The 17,929-nt window shown below is 40.1% G+C and overlaps 2 protein-coding genes across 3 annotated transcripts; one reads left to right on the top strand and one right to left on the bottom strand.

The window, feature by feature from the left end:
• The first annotated feature begins 103 nt into the window (after positions 1 to 103).
• LOC138618539 (cilia- and flagella-associated protein 20) lies at positions 104 to 2,460 on the top strand. 2 transcript variants are annotated; one of them, XM_069694343.1, is made up of 6 exons: positions 104 to 434; positions 1,285 to 1,364; positions 1,439 to 1,550; positions 1,657 to 1,845; positions 1,945 to 2,058; positions 2,273 to 2,460. In XM_069694343.1, exons 1-6 carry the CDS (start codon positions 351 to 353, stop codon positions 2,273 to 2,275), a joined length of 582 nt encoding a protein of 193 aa, XP_069550444.1. In that variant the 5' UTR covers positions 104 to 350; the 3' UTR covers positions 2,276 to 2,460. The 2 variants fall into 2 exon arrangements, with proteins under 2 accessions (XP_069550444.1, XP_069550434.1); XM_069694333.1 differs by having other exon boundaries at positions 105 to 434; positions 2,270 to 2,460.
• On the bottom strand, positions 2,319 to 17,882 carry dgat1a (diacylglycerol O-acyltransferase 1a). The gene is made up of 17 exons (XM_069694287.1): positions 17,619 to 17,882; positions 15,742 to 15,829; positions 10,429 to 10,469; positions 10,030 to 10,115; positions 9,571 to 9,623; positions 9,251 to 9,356; positions 8,551 to 8,679; positions 8,105 to 8,179; positions 7,645 to 7,748; positions 7,478 to 7,516; positions 7,250 to 7,291; positions 6,975 to 7,019; positions 6,538 to 6,650; positions 6,060 to 6,125; positions 5,781 to 5,868; positions 5,436 to 5,498; positions 2,319 to 4,806 (listed from the first exon to the last, which is right to left on the bottom strand). Exons 1-17 carry the CDS (start codon positions 17,870 to 17,872, stop codon positions 4,660 to 4,662), a joined length of 1,539 nt encoding a protein of 512 aa, XP_069550388.1. The 5' UTR covers positions 17,873 to 17,882; the 3' UTR covers positions 2,319 to 4,659.
• Between the last annotated feature and the right edge of the window lie 47 nt (positions 17,883 to 17,929).

The following is a 17,929-nucleotide window of genomic DNA, read 5'->3' as shown; positions in this document are numbered from 1 at the left end:
GTGCACCTTGTTGACGACCGTCCATTACCGCAGACCAATGCTTTCCGTTACCACGGCGACGGAGGTCCGTCAACATTTGGGCACCGGTGTGAACAACGGCGAGACATTTCAGTTCCCCATCAAAGCCTACATCGCGAAGGCGCGGGGATGTGTGTGTTTTGACTTAATGAAGGTATCTTAACGTATGGCCGGAGACGTGTTGGTCTGCTCCACACTGAACCCGCAGCTTTGGGTAACGAAACAACATCCGAGAACAAACGTGTCGCTTCTTAACAATCAAGACAGCAGCGACTGTTTTTTTTTTTTTTTAGCGGAGTCGAACTTGTGCACAGCGACTGAGCTCCAAGAAGATGTTTAAAAACACTTTCCAAAGCGGGTTTTTGTCCATTTTATACAGCCTCGGCAGCAAACCGCTTCAAATATGGGACAAAAAGGTAAAGCAGCGAGTCCGGATGAATGCTTATTAACAAGAAACCAGATTAGCCTCCTTAGCTTGTCGCGCCGAAGCTAACCAGCGTCACGTGTTTTTCCGGGCTTAAAGTTGACATTATTGAAACAGCTGTGCTGTATTTTGGGAGCAGTGTTCAAAGAGATGACTGTGGTTGTGTCGGTTTTCTACTTGTGCACGTTTAAAACGTAACATTTTAGAAAGAGGTGGCACAAAAAAACAACAACTTTGTTTTGTTGACCACTGCAGCGCCTTCACGTTTCCGGTCGATTGAAACTTCCGGTTAAACCTGCACAAAGTGAATTATCAAAGTGCTTCAGAGAGCCGGTAGTTTTACACACACAAAAAAAATAAAAGTAAATTTTTGTTTTAACTTTGATGCAGCTGCGCTGATTTAAACACCATTTTTAAATTCAGAAAGCCACGACAGGAAACAAAGTTTGGCCAAGAATGAGCTGTTGGTAAGAAACAGTGAAAGCAGGTACCTGGAGGATATCATGTGTAAAAGACCGGTCTGGGATGAACTTAACACACTTTTATATTGACTGAATTCTCCATCGTGACTTTACTGCTCCCACATCAGCATCTGCATGACCGTCAGACTGATGCTGATCCGCTGATTAGTCGTTTGTGCAATCAACGTATTACATACATTGTTTTTAAGCATCCCTTTAATTTGTAAGGTAAAAAAAACCCTTTAATTTGTACTCGGCCGGACACCATCTAACCTTTTTGAACATCTCAGATTTGCAAAAAAAAATTGCTGGTGACTCTCCCCTTGCCGGAGAGAAACGGCTTGATCAAACCAGAACAAATACATTTGTGCGTGTTCACAGGTGAGGAACGGTCACATCAAGAAAGTCACGGACAACGACATACACTCCATGGTGTTGGAGGTTGAAGGGACAAACGTCAGGTGAGTTTTTGTTTTTGTCAGCTCGGTTTCACCCGTCCCGCCTACTTCTCTCAATTCTCTCTCCTCTCCGACAGCACCACCTACATAACATGTCCTGCAGACCCCAAGAAGACACTGGGCATCAGACTTCCTTTTTTGGTCATGATAATCAAGAACCTCAAGAAGTATTTCAGCTTCGAAGTTCAGGTATAAATACGGAGACATCCCCCGTCCTCTTGACCGTGACGTAAACGCTTGTGATTCGCGCTCACCGACGCTCTTTCTGTCCCCCGCGTCTCTTTACGACGCTCAGGTGTTGGACGATAAAAATGTTCGCCGGCGGTTTCGGGCGAGTAACTATCAGAGTACGACGCGAGTGAAGCCGTTCATCTGCACCATGCCCATGAGGCTGGATGACGGCTGGAACCAGATTCAGTTCAACCTGTCGGACTTCACCAGGAGGGCCTACGGGACCAATTATACGGAGACGCTGCGCGTGCAGGTCGGTGCGCCGAGACGAGCTTCCTGCGCCGGTGTGGCTGTAAGATGTCTACGGTGAATGTTTGAAGCTGTATTCTTCTCTCCGGTTTTCCCCCCTCAGATTCACGCCAACTGTCGTATACGGAGGGTGTATTTCTCAGACAGACTGTACTCCGAGGATGAGCTCCCAGCAGAGTTTAAACTCTACCTGCCTGTCCAGAACCAGAAGGCCAAGGTGAGTACAAACATCCACACATATGCAATTTTTTTTTTTTTTTTTAATACTCTACATTTAGTTACATCATTTTTCCTAGAATAGTCATTAACAGTAGATATAGGAACATGTCTCTATACTACGGCAGCTGTCATTTAAAAAAAAAAAAAAAAAAAAAAGAAGTTTTTATTAAGATGTTTTTTTCTAATTTGTGTCTATTTGGTTCTTGCAGCAGTAGAGCACCTCAACCTGCACCGTCGTCCCCCAAATGTCATGTGGAGTTGTTGTTTTTTTTTTTTACTTTGTAAACATATAATGAATTTCAAATATTGTAATATTTTAATTTGGAAACTTGGCTTTGAGTGGCTTAGGGCATTTGTTTTCTGTACAATAAATTGTTTTGTGGATCAAAGTGTCATCACAGTTTTGAGTGGATAGCATTCTTGTAAAAAAAAAAAAATCATTACAAATTGATATAAAGTTTTTTTTTTTTTTTTTAAATAGACGAGTCCAGTCACCAGATATAAACAATCTTTATCAAACAGGACAAATATTTTCAAGTGAGAGGTTATGAAATTGATTTGAATTCCCACAACATAATCTTCGTTTCATGTTGGAGCACAGGATAAACAAAACTAACAATACATTCAGTTCACATGTTGATTCAAATAACTCACAAATCACAGAATTATCTTTTGAAAACAAAAGCTCAACTTCAAGTTGCATTTCCAGCTGGTGTTCAATACCAGACTCTTTGCCTTATGAAAAACTGTGATGACGACGCTTTCCCATTACATCAACAGTGTTTTATGCGTTCCATCCAACGCAGTTTTTATATCTCAAAAGCTTCCCAGACAGCAGCTCTTTTCATGTAGATACATAATCCTGATGCGCCACCTCAGCAATAATCCTCAGACTTTCTCTCTCACTGAAGACTGAACAAATTTGCCACACTTAACTGCTGCCACACAATGAAATACTACAAACATAAGATTTATGCACAACTCTCAAATAAAGCTCTCCTTCAAAATAACATTTTGTTTTCAAGACAAAAAAAAAAAAAATTACTGCTTTTATAATAAACAAGTGCATAATGTTTCAGTTTGGTTACATTTGGACATGAATTGTAGCGTAGAGCTGTAAGTCTTCGGTTCCCAAATAAACCAACACACCGTGTAAATGAGTCCGCTTGCTACATAGAATAAGGTTACATTACTTAACATGTGTTTTAAAGTTACTGTATTTGGCTTCAAAACTATTGGCATATTTTTAAATCCAAGCATATTTTACAGCAGGCACTTGTTATTTTCAATAAGGAATGCCGACACTGATAACTGGTGTTAACGTTTGACAACAGTGTTTTCCCTGAAATATGGTCAATAAGGAAAGATTTTTAAAATAAAAACGCTCCAATTACTAATTTTCAGTCGACTCCCCTATTTGGAAACAGACTAAAACGTATAAATAAACATCTTCCTCTATTAACTCATATGGCAATATCCATAGTGGCAACAGTGTCGGGCTCTGACAACAAGAAATAAACGCTTAAGAAACAAAATACTGTAGGACATCTAACTTGAACAGGCTGTTTCTCCTATTTTAAGTATTGCAGCTTGTTTTACTTTTAAACAAAATGAGCCAACCATATATAACAACAAAATGTCAACAAGCAAATTACAAATTATTCGAACAAAACACGTTTTCTTTACATGGTTGATATAACTTAAAGAATACAGTCATAGAAATCTATTGCTCGAGTCAACAGACATGCATCTCTTTAAAGTGCAAAAAAACATTCATTGGTTCAAATACATAAATCAAATACTGCTTTAAATGAAGATACAACATATGACAATTTAAAGATGGCACAATTTAACAGCGTACGTTCATATGGACAAACATAATTCTGCCAAGTATTAAAAAAAACCATCTGATAACGTCAAATGCAAAGCAGACAAAAGACAGTAAAGCTAAGGCAAAGAGCACAGTTGGAGCATGTACTGTTACACAAAGAGCTTGCATTGATTGTGTTTGTAGATGAACAGGGTAGGGGAGGCTGCCTGGAGGTCGACGACCACGCAGTCACAATAACGTTCATTTCCCTTCACTCTTTTAGGAGGGCGAGCTTCGTTTCCTTCACTTTTCTACCTTCAGACATTCTTAATATCCTTTTCAATTTAAAGTTTGTAATACTTGAAACTGTATTGCATCACAAAGGGCGATACAGGATATGCATACCGAATGTCCAACAAATTGTCACTGTGGTCAATTTTAAAACCTGGAGACGTGGAGGAAGGATCTCGTTCTAGCTCGTGCTCGCTTGGCAGTGGTTTCGAGTGTGTTGCACCTGGCGGTGTGTGCATTTAAAAACATGCACAGTTCAGGAGGAGTGCTTGGTTGCAAGCGGCGTTCCCACTTTTGAACGTGTACGTCTCTGAATGTCCGAGATCATTTCTTGACATACTGTGGTCTGCTCCTCTGAAGTGCAAAAAAAAATTGGTTCTCAAACACATTTCCTGCGATCGCTGCGCCAGCCTCACATCAGCTTCCTATTATTGTCACCTTAATTTGCTCTACATTCTCTCTCTGGCTCGTCCCGCAGGCTGGTTTGTTTGTCTACCGTTATGTAGTGGTGCCGTAATGAATGACATAGTAGTCATGGACATACATCAGCACGGCGACGGGCTGTCCAATGATGATCGAGATCCACACGGCTGCATTGCCGTAGTTTCCGTTCAGGAAGCGACCCACAAACCAAGCCAGAGGAACCTGAAGGGATTTATGGTCAGACGTCATGAGCACAGGTCAGGTTCGGAGACGGTGTTTGATTTGTGACGAGTGCTGGGTATTAAACTTTAATACTTTTAGACACTGATCCAACTGCTGTGGTACTTTCAAGTATTGAAAATTGCGTTGACAATCGGTACCAAGTTTTAACACAGAGGCTTCATCCGCACCAACGCATTTTTATAAATTTATTTTAAAAAGCATAACTATTGCGGTGTTGACACAGGAGTAAATCTCATCAGTGCCAGCTAGCCAAAGCGTTTCACATACATAGGTCAAGCAGATAAAGTCGCTCTGTTTCAATTATGGTAAATCCCAAATTAGGACGCCTTTTTTTTCACTCTTATCAAACCAAATTCTTTTTTTTTGTAAAAAAATTTTAAGAGTCCTACAGCAACTAGGGACTCGGGGCATTTCAGTGGGCGTCTGGGTAGCTAACATTGTAAATTGTAGCAACAACAAAAAAAATGACAATGATTTGTACCATCATGTAATTTTCTTTTTGTTAAAATGGCTTTTATATAACTGGTTTTGACAAATTCCGTAGCGGCATTGAAATTTTAAAACGATAGCCAGCCCTATTTGTGACGGGATGGTTTAATGCGTCTTACCTGAGCCATCATTCCCATGAAGGCCCACAGTCTGAACATCTTCAGAGGAACACTCACAAGGTACTGAAGGAGAAAAGGAGAAAGACAATCAGAAAACATTTTGTAAAATGTTTTTAAAGGTGTAAATATGAAGAGAGAAAAGTTGCGCAATCATAACTTTATTTTTTGACCTTTGGGAGGTAGCATTTTGATTCACACACTGGGTGTAAAATTGACTTCCAGCATGGTTTTAACATTGTTTTCAGATTTGTAAATAAAACACGAGGTTTGATCAGCAGTTACAGTATGTGGACACTAACAATGCTTTATGTCACAAAGGAAGACTGAATGCTGTTTTTTTTTTACCTCGTGGAAGAAGGCAGAAACCAGGAAGACAGCAGTTTGAGCCAGAAACTTGTTGGTCCCTTTCATCAACATTGGCTTATAGAAGTGTCTGTAAAATGTAAAGACACGCAGACAAACTACAGTAATCTTTACATCTAAAATCTCGCTGAAAATACCCTCAAATAAGTGTTGATTCATTTACGATTGTTCAACACGCACTACAATGAGAATGTAAAGCTAAAACAAACAGTGTCAGTGTTAAATACTGAGCGAACTCATTACAGAAACGTTGACGCTCACCTCAGGCACCACTTGTGAACTGGAATATTCCAGTTGGCCCAGAAATATGTGACAGACTCAGAGTTCCTGAAATCAATGAAAAATAAAGTTTGACGATTTGGCTTCAAGACCAGGAACATATTTTGTTTTTAGTTCAAACTACTAATCAGACCGTAATTAGACATGTAAACATGTGTGTTTCATAAAGTTGTTTTAATATTAAGTAGGACTAATTCACTATGAATCCTGGGAAAAAAAAACTTTTAATAAAAAAAACAAAAAACATGGCTGACAAAACAATTGCAACAAATCAAACCACTCCGCTCCATTCAGTCCAGCAAATGTACATATATATATATACATATATATATAAATATGAATAAATATTAGAATTCTGAATTATTATATCGGACCCAAAAATCCAGTATCTGTTGGGCTCTAGTTTCTATGCACATGTAATTGTGTGTGAATACATCTACATTATGACGTCTCTACTCACCACCAGTCCCTGTAGAACTCCCGGTCTCCAAACTGCAGCAGTTCTGCCACAAAGTTCATAGAGGAGTGGAAAAACCAATAAAAGAATATTAACCATATCAGGTGGTTAGGGACCTGGGAGAAGGAGAGGAGAGGGGGGGACGGAGATGGAGAGGGAGGGAGACCAGAGGAGAGTAAAAGGTCTCTGGGTTGGTAAGATTACATGACGGTTGCCTCCTGTACTAAAATAAAACCTTCGGAACCTGGTACTTCTCGAGCGTTTTAATCCACGTTTAATAACTGTATAATAAAAATACATAAAGACCCATGTGAGACATTAATAACAACTAGATCCAACACCAGGGTATTCTTAATTTTGTTTAATACCTTTTCCTCCATGACAAATTTATAGTCGTTAATATGATAGCCATCCTGTATAACTCGTGTCATGATACTCACAGCCAGTTTCAGCAGGCGCTCTACCATCCTAGAAAAGTCCATTTCCTGTGAGACACAAAGAGTAAAATGATTTTGTTGGAAGACGCCACCAATTACTTCCTTCGGAGTCATTTCTATTCATATGCTGCAGACACTGAAACACTACTGGTAGGGTTGAGTGACTTCAATTAAAAAGGCAGAAGTTGTTTGTAAGGCTGTGAGAAAAAGAACAAGCCATTCGCAACACAAGACAGAAGAAGTTCCCCTTTAGTTGAGAGTATACGCAGTGTACGCACCTGGAATGGTTTCATTGAGTTCTGAATAGTTGGAACCATCCACTGAAAGACACATGTTTGAATTACTTGTTTTATGTTTATCAAATTCTAACACATTCATATAAATTACAGCAATGAAATGTTCCTACAACAAATAACCTTTCGATTTACGGTGTGTGTGTGTGTGTGTGTGTGTGTGTGTACAGTGTGCATTCAGTGTGATGTGTGTCACGTAAATATCCTACATACCTGCTGTATTAATCCCACCAACAGCTGCATGAAGAAAAGCTGCAAGAGAGAGCGAGTTACGATTTCAACTAAATACGCATGCATGTCTCAGTCCTCATTGAGTCACCTTCATTACATCATCGGCTGAGATGTTGGGTCAGTATTTGTTCGTGATTGTTCCCTCTCACCATTTCAAAAAGTCTTCTCATCAGGAAACTTTTGCGTATTCGAGGAGAGCGCGGGAAGTTGAGTTGGTAGCAGAGAGTTGGGGCAAAGACGAAGTAGTACATGTCTGAAGACAAACAAACAAGTCCAGTCAGCCTGTCATGTGGCAGTGAAAGTGTGTACTCGTGTGCACTCGTGTGTACTAGTGCGAGTTACATTGACAAGATTGATTTCTGACAAAAACTTCATTTTAAACTGTAGACTAATGCGCACTGTATTATAATATGTCATGGTAGCCTTGTGAGGGATGCTGTATACAGGACTACTGGGCCAAGGTGGTGGTTCAGGTAAATTATTCTGACATTAAGTTAAGGTTTATAATATTTAGACTGTGTGGGGGAAACATTTTGTTCCAGTGAGTTTTTACATCCCGGCTGATGATAGCAAGGTTTCAAAATAAAACTAACTGTGCTGTTTGGTTACCTCGGTGCGTGAGGTTGCCCGGGTAGGAGACTTGAGTATGAACTGCTGACCCATTGGACTGTGCCACATTCGGACCTGGAAAAACACAGAAATAGAGATTTTCTACAATTTGAATTCCAAACATCATTCAGTGGTTTAAGCCAGTCGCCATGTTGCTAAAATCTGAAGCTTGAGATCGTCCCAAATCACATGCAGTGATACAGCTGCTCAAGATGCACACTTTGATCTTATGTCCCCGTGTGCCAGAAACTTCAGTTTACTGTGCCACCACCAGATGGTAGAAGCAACAAAGAAATACAAAAAGGACCCGATATCCAATTTCTTTTAAAGTGCGCTGAGCCATGTGTCTGTGTGAATCACCTCTTTAATTTATTCACAGAAGTCAGAGCTGTTTCCTGACTGTAGATGATGTAACAGTCCTTCAGTGTGTGTGTCGATGCACTTACATGAGTATGATCGTGTCAGTCTTTTGGCTTTGGCTTGTCGTATTTCTCTACACCACCTGTTGGCCTCTTGGTAAGAGAACAGCTTGAGAAAAAGCACCGTGTAGACCGCTAAGGAGAGCACACCACCCGCTGACACGCGCACGCACACACACACACACACACACACACACACACACACACACACACACACACACACACACACACACACACACACACACACACACACACACACACACACACACACGCACCACAAGCCATTAGTTATGTGCAATAAATGATGCGATACAGGAAAGGAGCATGGCCATATGCGAGTGTACAGATGGAATTAAAACTCTTGAAAAATTATTCATAGAATTGCAACAAAGTAGGAGTCACGGTTTTATTTGTCAGCATTATTGTAATAGTTTGTCTCTAAGTATCATGAAAAAACTAAACAAGTGATCTGTCAGTTCTTTTCTTGTAAACAACAGTAACTCTGTGAATTCTGTATAAAATACAGCTGCTGTTGGCCATGTTTGTGGTTGATGTGCAGAGGTTAAGCACTTAATATTCGCCACAACGTTTGCTGCATCATGGTATGACATGATTGTCATCAACTCAGAATATGGCCATTATCACAGAGAAGTTTTTTTTTTTTAAAATTGTACTAGAAATGAAACCAGTATTATTGTGGACGCTAAAATATTGTATTTCTAGGTACCTGGAGTCATGGAGGTCACAGTGAGTACTGTGGCTGCAGGAAAGACAAACATGCATGGCAGGTTAATAATGTAAAGAACCCGTCCTGTAGTTTCAGAGATGGTGCCCTAGAAAGGATGAAAAGAAATGTTGCATTTGTCCTAGAAATGTTGGATTACAAACACAGATCTAATCTGGATCAGCAGTGTTGTTGTGATCAGAGTTAACAGTAGGTAATAAAAAAAAAAAAAAAGGGGTGGTGCTGTGATGTTGACTTTGAAGACTCTATCACACCATTGTGTGACTTAAGAAAACATTATGCTCATTACGGTAAGCACTTACCACAGCCAGACGCCTCTCTGTGTACAAGGCTGCCAAGATGAACACATTGGACACTAAAACACAGAGCAGAGAAACAGATTCATGAGCAACTCCAACAAAAACATATGAATGATTTGTTGAGTCAGGTATTATCAAATATTCAACCGTTTGGTTTTCTTTAAATAGTGGCACTTATTTCAGTTTGGTTGTTCTAACGTTATCTTAAAGTCCAGTGTCAATCCCTGCTGAGGGCAACCAAGCTCATTTACCTGAATACCAATTTATTTTACTGCACTGATAAAGCTAATCATTACCACAAAGGACATCATGCCAAGAGTCAACTGTTTTTGGTAAATAAAGGATGCAAAATCAATTTATTTGTGGGTAATCTAAGAACAACACTCCTTTCCCTCAACTCAACACCGGTCTGAAGGTCACAGGCGGACAGTCAGTCACAATCTGTACATAAAGGCTCCATACCAATGATCAGGCAAGCTGCTGGCCAGCTATAGGGGTCCTTTAGGAAGAGAGACACGACTTGGATAGGGTCGACCAAGATGCCGTACCTGAGAAGGAGAAGTGCAATAAGTATTGGTATTAGTACTTTCAATATTACGTGAAGGCTGGAGATGATTCTAATAATCTAACGACAGCAACAACTTTTGAGAGGGATACGCGTTAAATGTAAATGGCGAGGGTGGTGTGAGGTGAAAGATGAGTTGGGCAAGTTGAATAACCTCATGGGAGTAAACTGAAAAAGCATCTGCTACATTACATAAATGTAGGTTTGTGTGTGTGTGTGTGTGTGTGTGTGTGTGTGTGTGTGTGTGTGTGTGTGTGTGTGTGTGTGTGTGTGTGTGTGTGTGTGTGCATGCTCACTTGATAATGTTCTCCAAGAAGAGGCGTGCATTACTCAGCCCCTGAGTAAGAAGGAGGACAAAACACCAAACAGGAGATAATGAGTGCAGTTAACGGTATCAACAAAGATTCATAGGAAAATATTTAACAGCACTCTATAGTGAAGGGTTGTTTTTTTTTGTCTGGCCGTGTACTCAATCTGCCCTCATTTACAGGCCAGGAAAATACTTCGCTATAAATCTGGCTCATCGTTTACCTTTCCCACAGCTCGGCTCGACATTAGCCAGCAGATTTAACTGTGTTCGTTTTTCAGAAAAACAGCTCTGACTTTAAGGGGACAGTGACTGCCCACAAAACACACAGGTACACGCCGATATTTTTCTGCAGAGCAATGTACTATGAGAAGGGTGTTAACAATATAAAACATACATGCTGCTGAGTCATATCTGTCTAAATAGATCAGATCCGGTTTAAGTTTGGCAACATGTACCAACTGCCAACACACCTTGATTACAGTCGCACCCCTGTTAAAAAGTGTCAAGTTTATTAAGTTTATGATTATATTATGTTTTTAAGTTCAAGGTCAGAGTCCAGTTTCATCTCAGTCATCAGTTATCTGAACTTCTATAAGATAAAACCAAACAAGCACTCGACTCAGAGAGGCAACATTATGTGGAGTGTATACATGTGTTTTTTTTTTTAAATAATTTTTATGGAAGTATATATATATATATCAGGGAGAAGGTTAAGATAAGGAGGATATACCATACGTCATATGATAAGGTTATCTTGTAGTGATTATGGCCATTGGCTCACCCACACGCTGCAGCAATGCGATTCTGTTCCAACTATGTCTTTTGTCCAAACCAGTGACTCTGTAACCTTCAGCATGGACAGGAGAGGACCTTCATGTGCAACTCAATAAATGGGGCAACGGCCTCCACACAGCATTCATGGGGAACATAGTCAAATGTCTTTTCTTTCATCCCCGTCCACAGAAAGGTCAGCATGCACAGTTAGATGCAGAGCAACACTCTGGGAGGTGGCGGGAACAAAGACTCTCCAGCAGGAGGTTCAGTTGATAAACTGAACCCAGGCTGCTTTAACAACCATTTCTTCTCTGTGGTAAACTACAATTACATTTGAGAATATTTTTTATTAAACCGTCATCTGTCTTACAATCAATAATATCCAGTGCGTTGCTAAAACTAGGGACTTTTACAAAATTTGATTTGTCTCCAGAAATGTAAACTAAACGTGCACAAAGACAATAGTGGGATGTTGGCAGTAACTGTGGCCACCGTTGCATTTTAGGTTAAATGTCCACATCAGACATTTCTTACCCAATTGTCTTTATTACCGTTTACAACTTCTGAAGACATTTTTCTCTATTTTGAACACAACATTTTTAATCAAATATTATTCAAGTAATACAAAAAAATGACAACATCTGTAATGTTTTTAAACAGCAATGCTGACATCATTTAGATGGACTGTGTGCTTATATCTGTTTTTCCTGTCTAGTTTTGTTAACGTTGTTGCACTAACATGTCTGATCAACTGTATCTCAGCACCGATAGCTGAGGACAGAAGCGGCGTATCAGATTTGGTGGATAAGTTTAAAAATAGAAAGAGTCGTCAGGAGTTGACTGAACCTGAAGCACCTGACACACCAGGATGATTTGAGAAAACAGGTGCAGACGAAGGCACAATAATCTAATATTTTGAGGCTGATTAAATGAAACTGGAGCTGACAGTGTAAAGTTTTGCTTTGCTTTACACTGACCTTTACAGCCTGTTGTCATTTAAGGTATTCACGGATCACCTGGCTGCAGATCAGGAGGAACAATGACATCTTTCTGTCATCCAGGCCTACTAACCAAGGCACAGTATTTTAAAAGAGAGTAAACTTTCTGGTGCCTCACTGGCACAAATTTAGTAGAAACACTCTGTTTCCTCAACACTGTCTGCGTCACTTCTTGGTGTCAGATTTCAATCTTCAATTTAAAATGAACGCGTATGAACTTGTAGATGAAAGACAACTTAAAACCAAGTCCCTGTTGATAGTTGTTTGCTACGCTGATGGATCTGCAGTGGAATGAGCGTCCATCTCTGAGGATTCCTTATTTAGGGATGATAATTCACTAAATAACAACCAGAAGATTTTAAGGCCGTTTTATAATAAATCTTAAAAGTGTCTTCATGAACTTCAGAATTACTTTCCATGGATTCCCCAGTCACCAAATGAAAACATCACAGTGGCACAAATCTGATTTTTTTTTTTTTGTCCAACATCTATGCTGTGAGGTTGTATATCAAGTCCAGCTGTTGAGTACAGAAATGAGGAAAAAAATAACAACACATCTAATCTGTGATCTCTAGAAACATGCACTCCTGCAGCTCACATTTCAGGAATTAAGTTTGTGGTCCTGGGTAGCAAGGACACATTACACAACTAAGCTTTTAAGTGTACGTGTGTGTGTACACACACACACACACACACTCGAGGCTCTGCGGTTCCACTTCACACTCTTACAGCCTAATCCCAAAGGCTTCCTCTAAAAAGTCTGAGAGGAGCCGTGTCAGCTGTCCCTGGTAACCATAAAGTGGAGGACGTGGTCGTTACGGCAATAGAAACTTTCTAAGAAGGGATTAATCCTGTCACAGAGCTGCAAAATTAGGTTTGATTTGGAGGGGAAAAAAACACAGACACACACACATCCAATACAACAACACAGACATCTACATACACTCACATATATTGTTCACCAATGCACTGACAAATGTTAATTTCTGTGCATGCACCCATGAAAGTACATGTGCCCCCAGCTGCGCAAAGAATGCATGTGTGTGCACGCAGACAGACACTCGCACACATGTATAATATCTTATTTGTAGTCTGGGTCCATTTCAATTTCATTTGGATTACAGATAACTGGACATTTGTATCCTCCACGCCAATCAAAATACCAACAGTGATTGGATGTTCTAATGCACTACAGGGTGCCTCTGGAGAGAGAGAGACACACACACACACACGCACACACGCACACACACACACACGCACGCACGCACGCGCACACACGGCTGGGGACATAATTGACTGTGACACAGTGAACAGTATTGCATCTTCAACAGAACACGTGTGATTCTAAATAAAACATAAGTTTGCTAATTTACTTACTAATACAGAACACCATCCTGATACGGACCTATTTCCCCCGGTATCTTCAACATTGTATATCACAGAGGATGCAGCTGTGTACAATGAGTGCAAACACTGCAGCACATCCTTTCTGCTATTTTAAAAGCAGCTCCTACTAATCTGTTTTCTTGTCATTGAGAATGCTTTTGCAGGCCGCTTGTGATGTTGTTTCCAAAGGATCCTTGTCAGCTCATACTAGCAAGCTTAAGATTTATGAGCAGGAACTTTTTTGGTACCATAAATAAAAATGCCCCTGCTAGAAGGTTAACCTTCTGGATTAATGGTTTATTTTAGAATTTTAAACTTAAATTTAACGTTGCTGGTTCAGCATGCTGGCTCCATGGAGCAGCATATATAAGAAAACAGTGGTTGTAATGGATTAAATGTGACTATTAGAATTAAGGATTTAAAATGCAACAATGTAATACTAATGGAAATGGGTAACATCATAAAAGACCCTTTGTTTGTTTGTTTGGATTCACAGCTGTAACTGTTGGTACCATAAATCATCTCACGTCTGCAAATTGGCAATAACAGAAAATGTTTCCTTTGCGGTTATATTTATAATTTGCTACAATCCGTGCTCAATATATAATGACATGCTGTATGGTTATATATTTAAGTCTTAATATAACCTGCAGGTCACATAATATCCTCTATAAAAAAAATACAGCTATCAAAATGTCAACTTCTGATGAGGGTGAATGTTTCAACTTACTCACTGAGTTTAAACTATCATTTATCAACCCACAGCTTAGCAAAATTTAGAAACTATAAGGAAGTAGCAAATCAGTCCAAAGCAAAACTGACTGTTGAGTGTGCAACTGTGCACGCATATGTCTCTCTGACATTAACTGTTGGATGGCTCAAAACTTTCTTCAGCTCAACAACTCAAAATCAGAAGTCATATTGTTCGATTCCTCAAACAATAACACCGGTCTCATTAAGAGTCAACTTGGTCCCCTGTCTGCTTATTTAAAACCTGTTGCCAGAAACTTGGGAGGAATGTTTGACTCCCAGTTAAGCTTTGAAACACAGATAAAAAAAAAATAAAAAAAAGGTCCAGTCCTGCTTCCTTCAATTAAGAACCATCTCCAGAATCAAACCCATACTGTCACACTCTGACCTGGAAAAAGTCGTTCATGCACTCATTTTCTCTCGACTCGACTACTGTAACTCCCTCCTTTCTGGCATAAACCAAAAATCTATCTCCCGCCTCCGACTAGTCCAGAATGCAGCAGCTCGGCTTCTTACTGGTTTTAACAGATGACATCACATTACTCCAGCTCTGGCCTCTCTCCACTGGCTCCCGGTTGGATTTTAAGATTTTGTTGATCATTTTTAAGGCCCGCCTGGGTCTGGCCCCGAGCTACATTATTGAAATGTTATTAGCCCCATAGGAGCCAAAGTCCAGACTTAAATCAAAGGGTGACCGTGCTTTTGCCATTAGGGCCCCTCGACTTTGGAACGACCTACCTGAGGAGATAAGGCTTGCAGAATCATTAACTTCTTTTAAATCACTTCTTAAAACACATTTTTATAGAATTGCTTTTCAGTGATGTCGTAATTTTACGTCCTTTTATGCAGTTATTTTGTCCCCTGTTTGTGTTTGTTTATTGTATTCATTTATGTATTTGTTTGTTTTCTATTCCATTTGCTCGTTTTGGTTATTTGTTTGGTTTTCTTGTATTCATTACCTTAATGGTATGGTCTTTTTTTTTGCCTCCTGGTTTCCTAAATGTTTAACAGTATTGACGTTATGTACGACTATGCTTTGCTTCTCTGTAGAGCACTTTGTAAACTCTGTTTTTAAAAGGTGCTATATAAATAAAGTTATTATTATTATTATTATTATTATATGTGGTGAGTCTGCTCGCGTAAAGAGCGATAACATAAAAACAATTTATCAGATTTCTCACAGACAACACAACAAAAGGTGATACGTCACAGAAAATGTGCGTAACAGGTCTTCCACCATGAGGATGTGCACGAAACAAGTGTGAGCTGGCACTTCTGCTTTCGTTGTCAGAGTAACTGCCAAAAAAAAACTACGCAGCTAAGAGTATGCCGATTTGGAAATGGCAGCGCAGCACCTTCTCAGCTCTGAATAGACACACAGTTTTACTCACCAGCATGACAACACACCAGTTGAGGATTCCTCTGTAGTTGCTGTAGCCACTGGCTGAGCTCAAGAGAGACTCCTGTAGAACGTGACAGCTGTGGAGAAACACAGCCAACAGCTTTTACTGATGACTTTTAGGATGAATCAAACTCTTTTACACTCCTTCCCGTCTGTTTATCTCCGCGAGCTCATGGATGAAATCATTGCTCGCACTTTAAAGCCACTCTCAAGCCTCAGTAAAGAAACACTGAATACTGTGTATCAAGGACCTGCTATGCTGAACATATTCATTCAGATATTACACTATTGCTTATTGCCTTTTTTTTTCCAGATTGCTTGACGGACTTACTATTGCTTTCCAAGCTGTAAAACACATAATAACATTGGAGTATTTCTAAAAAAAAAGTGACCTATTTTAATGGTGTTTAGTAATGCAGGAGTATCGGAGAAAATGTAAACACCAGGTAGGGACAGGGAGTTATATTCTACTGGCTTTTATATGAATCCAGTGGAATTGTTGTTCCTATGAATTCACCAGGCGAAGAGAGGGAGTTGTGAAAATGTAGGTTAAAGGCAATGACCTCACAGAGTATTGTGAAAACTGAGGCCATTCATCAGGCAAGAGTGTTTTACACAACCATACATGATACAAAGACAGCAAGAGAGATGATGGAGGGACAATTTGAAACGGGGTAAAAGGTGAGGAGAAGGGGGAATAATAGAGTCAGTAAAATTGGATGGAGGACAAGAAGAGGAGCAGAAAATAGACAAACAGGACCGACAAATGAGATATTTGCAATATCTGAGAGTGGACAAGTAAAATGAGGTGAATAAACAGGGGAAAGAACCTCATTGAGAGCCAGACCACATGGCAAGACCAGACCAGAGGAAGAACGTGCAGACAGAGACGTAGTCAGCGATCACTGTGTTGCAACAGTACAGGACAATGGCACTACAGTAATCCAGCTGGCAAGTGTCAAAATAAAATAATCTCACTTGATTTCTACATGTGGGTGTTGCAGTGCCACATGTCCTTAGGACAGTGGTTTTCACATCTTTTATTTTGAGTCTAAAAGATGTGGCAAATCCAGCATAATATGTGACAGTTTAAGACAATTGAGTAACTGTGGCTTTAGCCCAAAGAAATGCATGTTTCAAACACGTGGACGTATCTGAGGAGTGGGCGTTGTACCTTAAAAATCAATGCTTGTGTTTAAGGTGAGGGGTCAGGCTATTGTGTCTTCTCTGAATATGTCTATTTTCACTGTATACTTGTATTCTCCTGACATGCCTTGTACAGTATACGAACTTACAGCTACCCCTCTCATTTAGAGATAGAGGTCAAGAAACATTACATGATACCTTCCTTTTAATAATAATAATACAAACAAACAAAAAAAATCTGTATGCGACTTTAATTTTGTATTTTGTTAATTAAAACTAAATCAGCAGGGATTCCTTCTATCATCCATTAATCGGCCAATTATTTTCTCGAGTAACTGATTAACCTATTTGCATGTTTAAGCACAACATTTCAGAAAACTTGTGACAAAACAAATGAGCTGTCTTAATGCAACTCATCAACTTACGTTTCATAGTGATATCGGCTGGCTATATACACACACCCATTTCACCTACAGTGTCTCTCCTGAAAGAATAAAAAGGTGAATTATCTGTCTTCATGGCAGAATTTTATTTTAAAGAGGGCAACTATTTATTATTGGCTTTCTGATAGCCATATTGAAAGACAGCTTTGGTAACGGTGGCCTGGTTAACCCCACGCGAAAAGGCACACATTATTAATAAAGACAGTCAAAATCGTTACAACAGCTCGTTATTGACATTTTCTTCCTGTTCCGACACCGTTTTATGAAATCAAATTACCTGAGTCTGTCGTTGATATCTTCCGCTGCGCTCCTCTGCTTCTTCGGGCTGTGCTTCCCCGTCTCCCGGTCCCCCTTCCCGTTGTCATTGGCACGCTTTGACACTTCGCCTTTGGCAGGAGGTTTCTCCGCAGCGTCGCGCAACTTGCTCCCGTTGGCATGCTTCACGTCAACCGCTCGGGCGCCGCCGACGCCGGAGATGGTCGTCGTCCTCCGGCGGGTTGCGGGCCCTTTAATCTCGCTTCTTTCGCTCATTTCGGCGGCTTCAGTTCGCGCAGTTTCTACCTGCCCGACATCGCTGGTCAAATTGCG

The sequence above is a fragment of the Brachyistius frenatus genome, unplaced genomic scaffold (genome assembly GCF_029030835.1).
Source record: "Brachyistius frenatus isolate BFR_SWC_R1_liver_20210118 unplaced genomic scaffold, ASM2903083v1 Contig_2, whole genome shotgun sequence".
Taxonomy (NCBI): domain Eukaryota; kingdom Metazoa; phylum Chordata; class Actinopteri; family Embiotocidae; genus Brachyistius; species Brachyistius frenatus.
The sequence above is the reverse complement of the archived record's forward strand: the minus strand, read 5'-3'. Positions and strand labels throughout refer to the sequence as shown.

Excerpts from the sequence above, each read along its gene's own strand:
- LOC138618539 (XM_069694333.1), top strand. The coding sequence starts at position 351 with ATGTTTAAAAACACTTTCCAAAGCGGGTTTTTGTCCATTTTATACAGC. Across the intron at positions 435-1,284 it reads TTCAAATATGGGACAAAAAG|GTGAGGAACGGTCACATCAA; the intron begins GTAAAGCAGCGA and ends GCGTGTTCACAG. Across the intron at positions 1,846-1,944 it reads CGGAGACGCTGCGCGTGCAG|ATTCACGCCAACTGTCGTAT; the intron begins GTCGGTGCGCCG and ends TTCCCCCCTCAG.
- dgat1a (XM_069694287.1), bottom strand. The coding sequence starts at position 17,872 with ATGAGCGAAAGAAGCGAGATTAAAGGGCCCGCAACCCGCCGGAGGACG. Across the intron at positions 15,830-17,618 it reads GATATCAACGACAGACTCAG|CTGTCACGTTCTACAGGAGT; the intron begins GTAATTTGATTT and ends GTTTCTCCACAG. Across the intron at positions 6,126-6,537 it reads GAGTTCTACAGGGACTGGTG|GAACTCTGAGTCTGTCACAT; the intron begins GTGAGTAGAGAC and ends CATTGATTTCAG.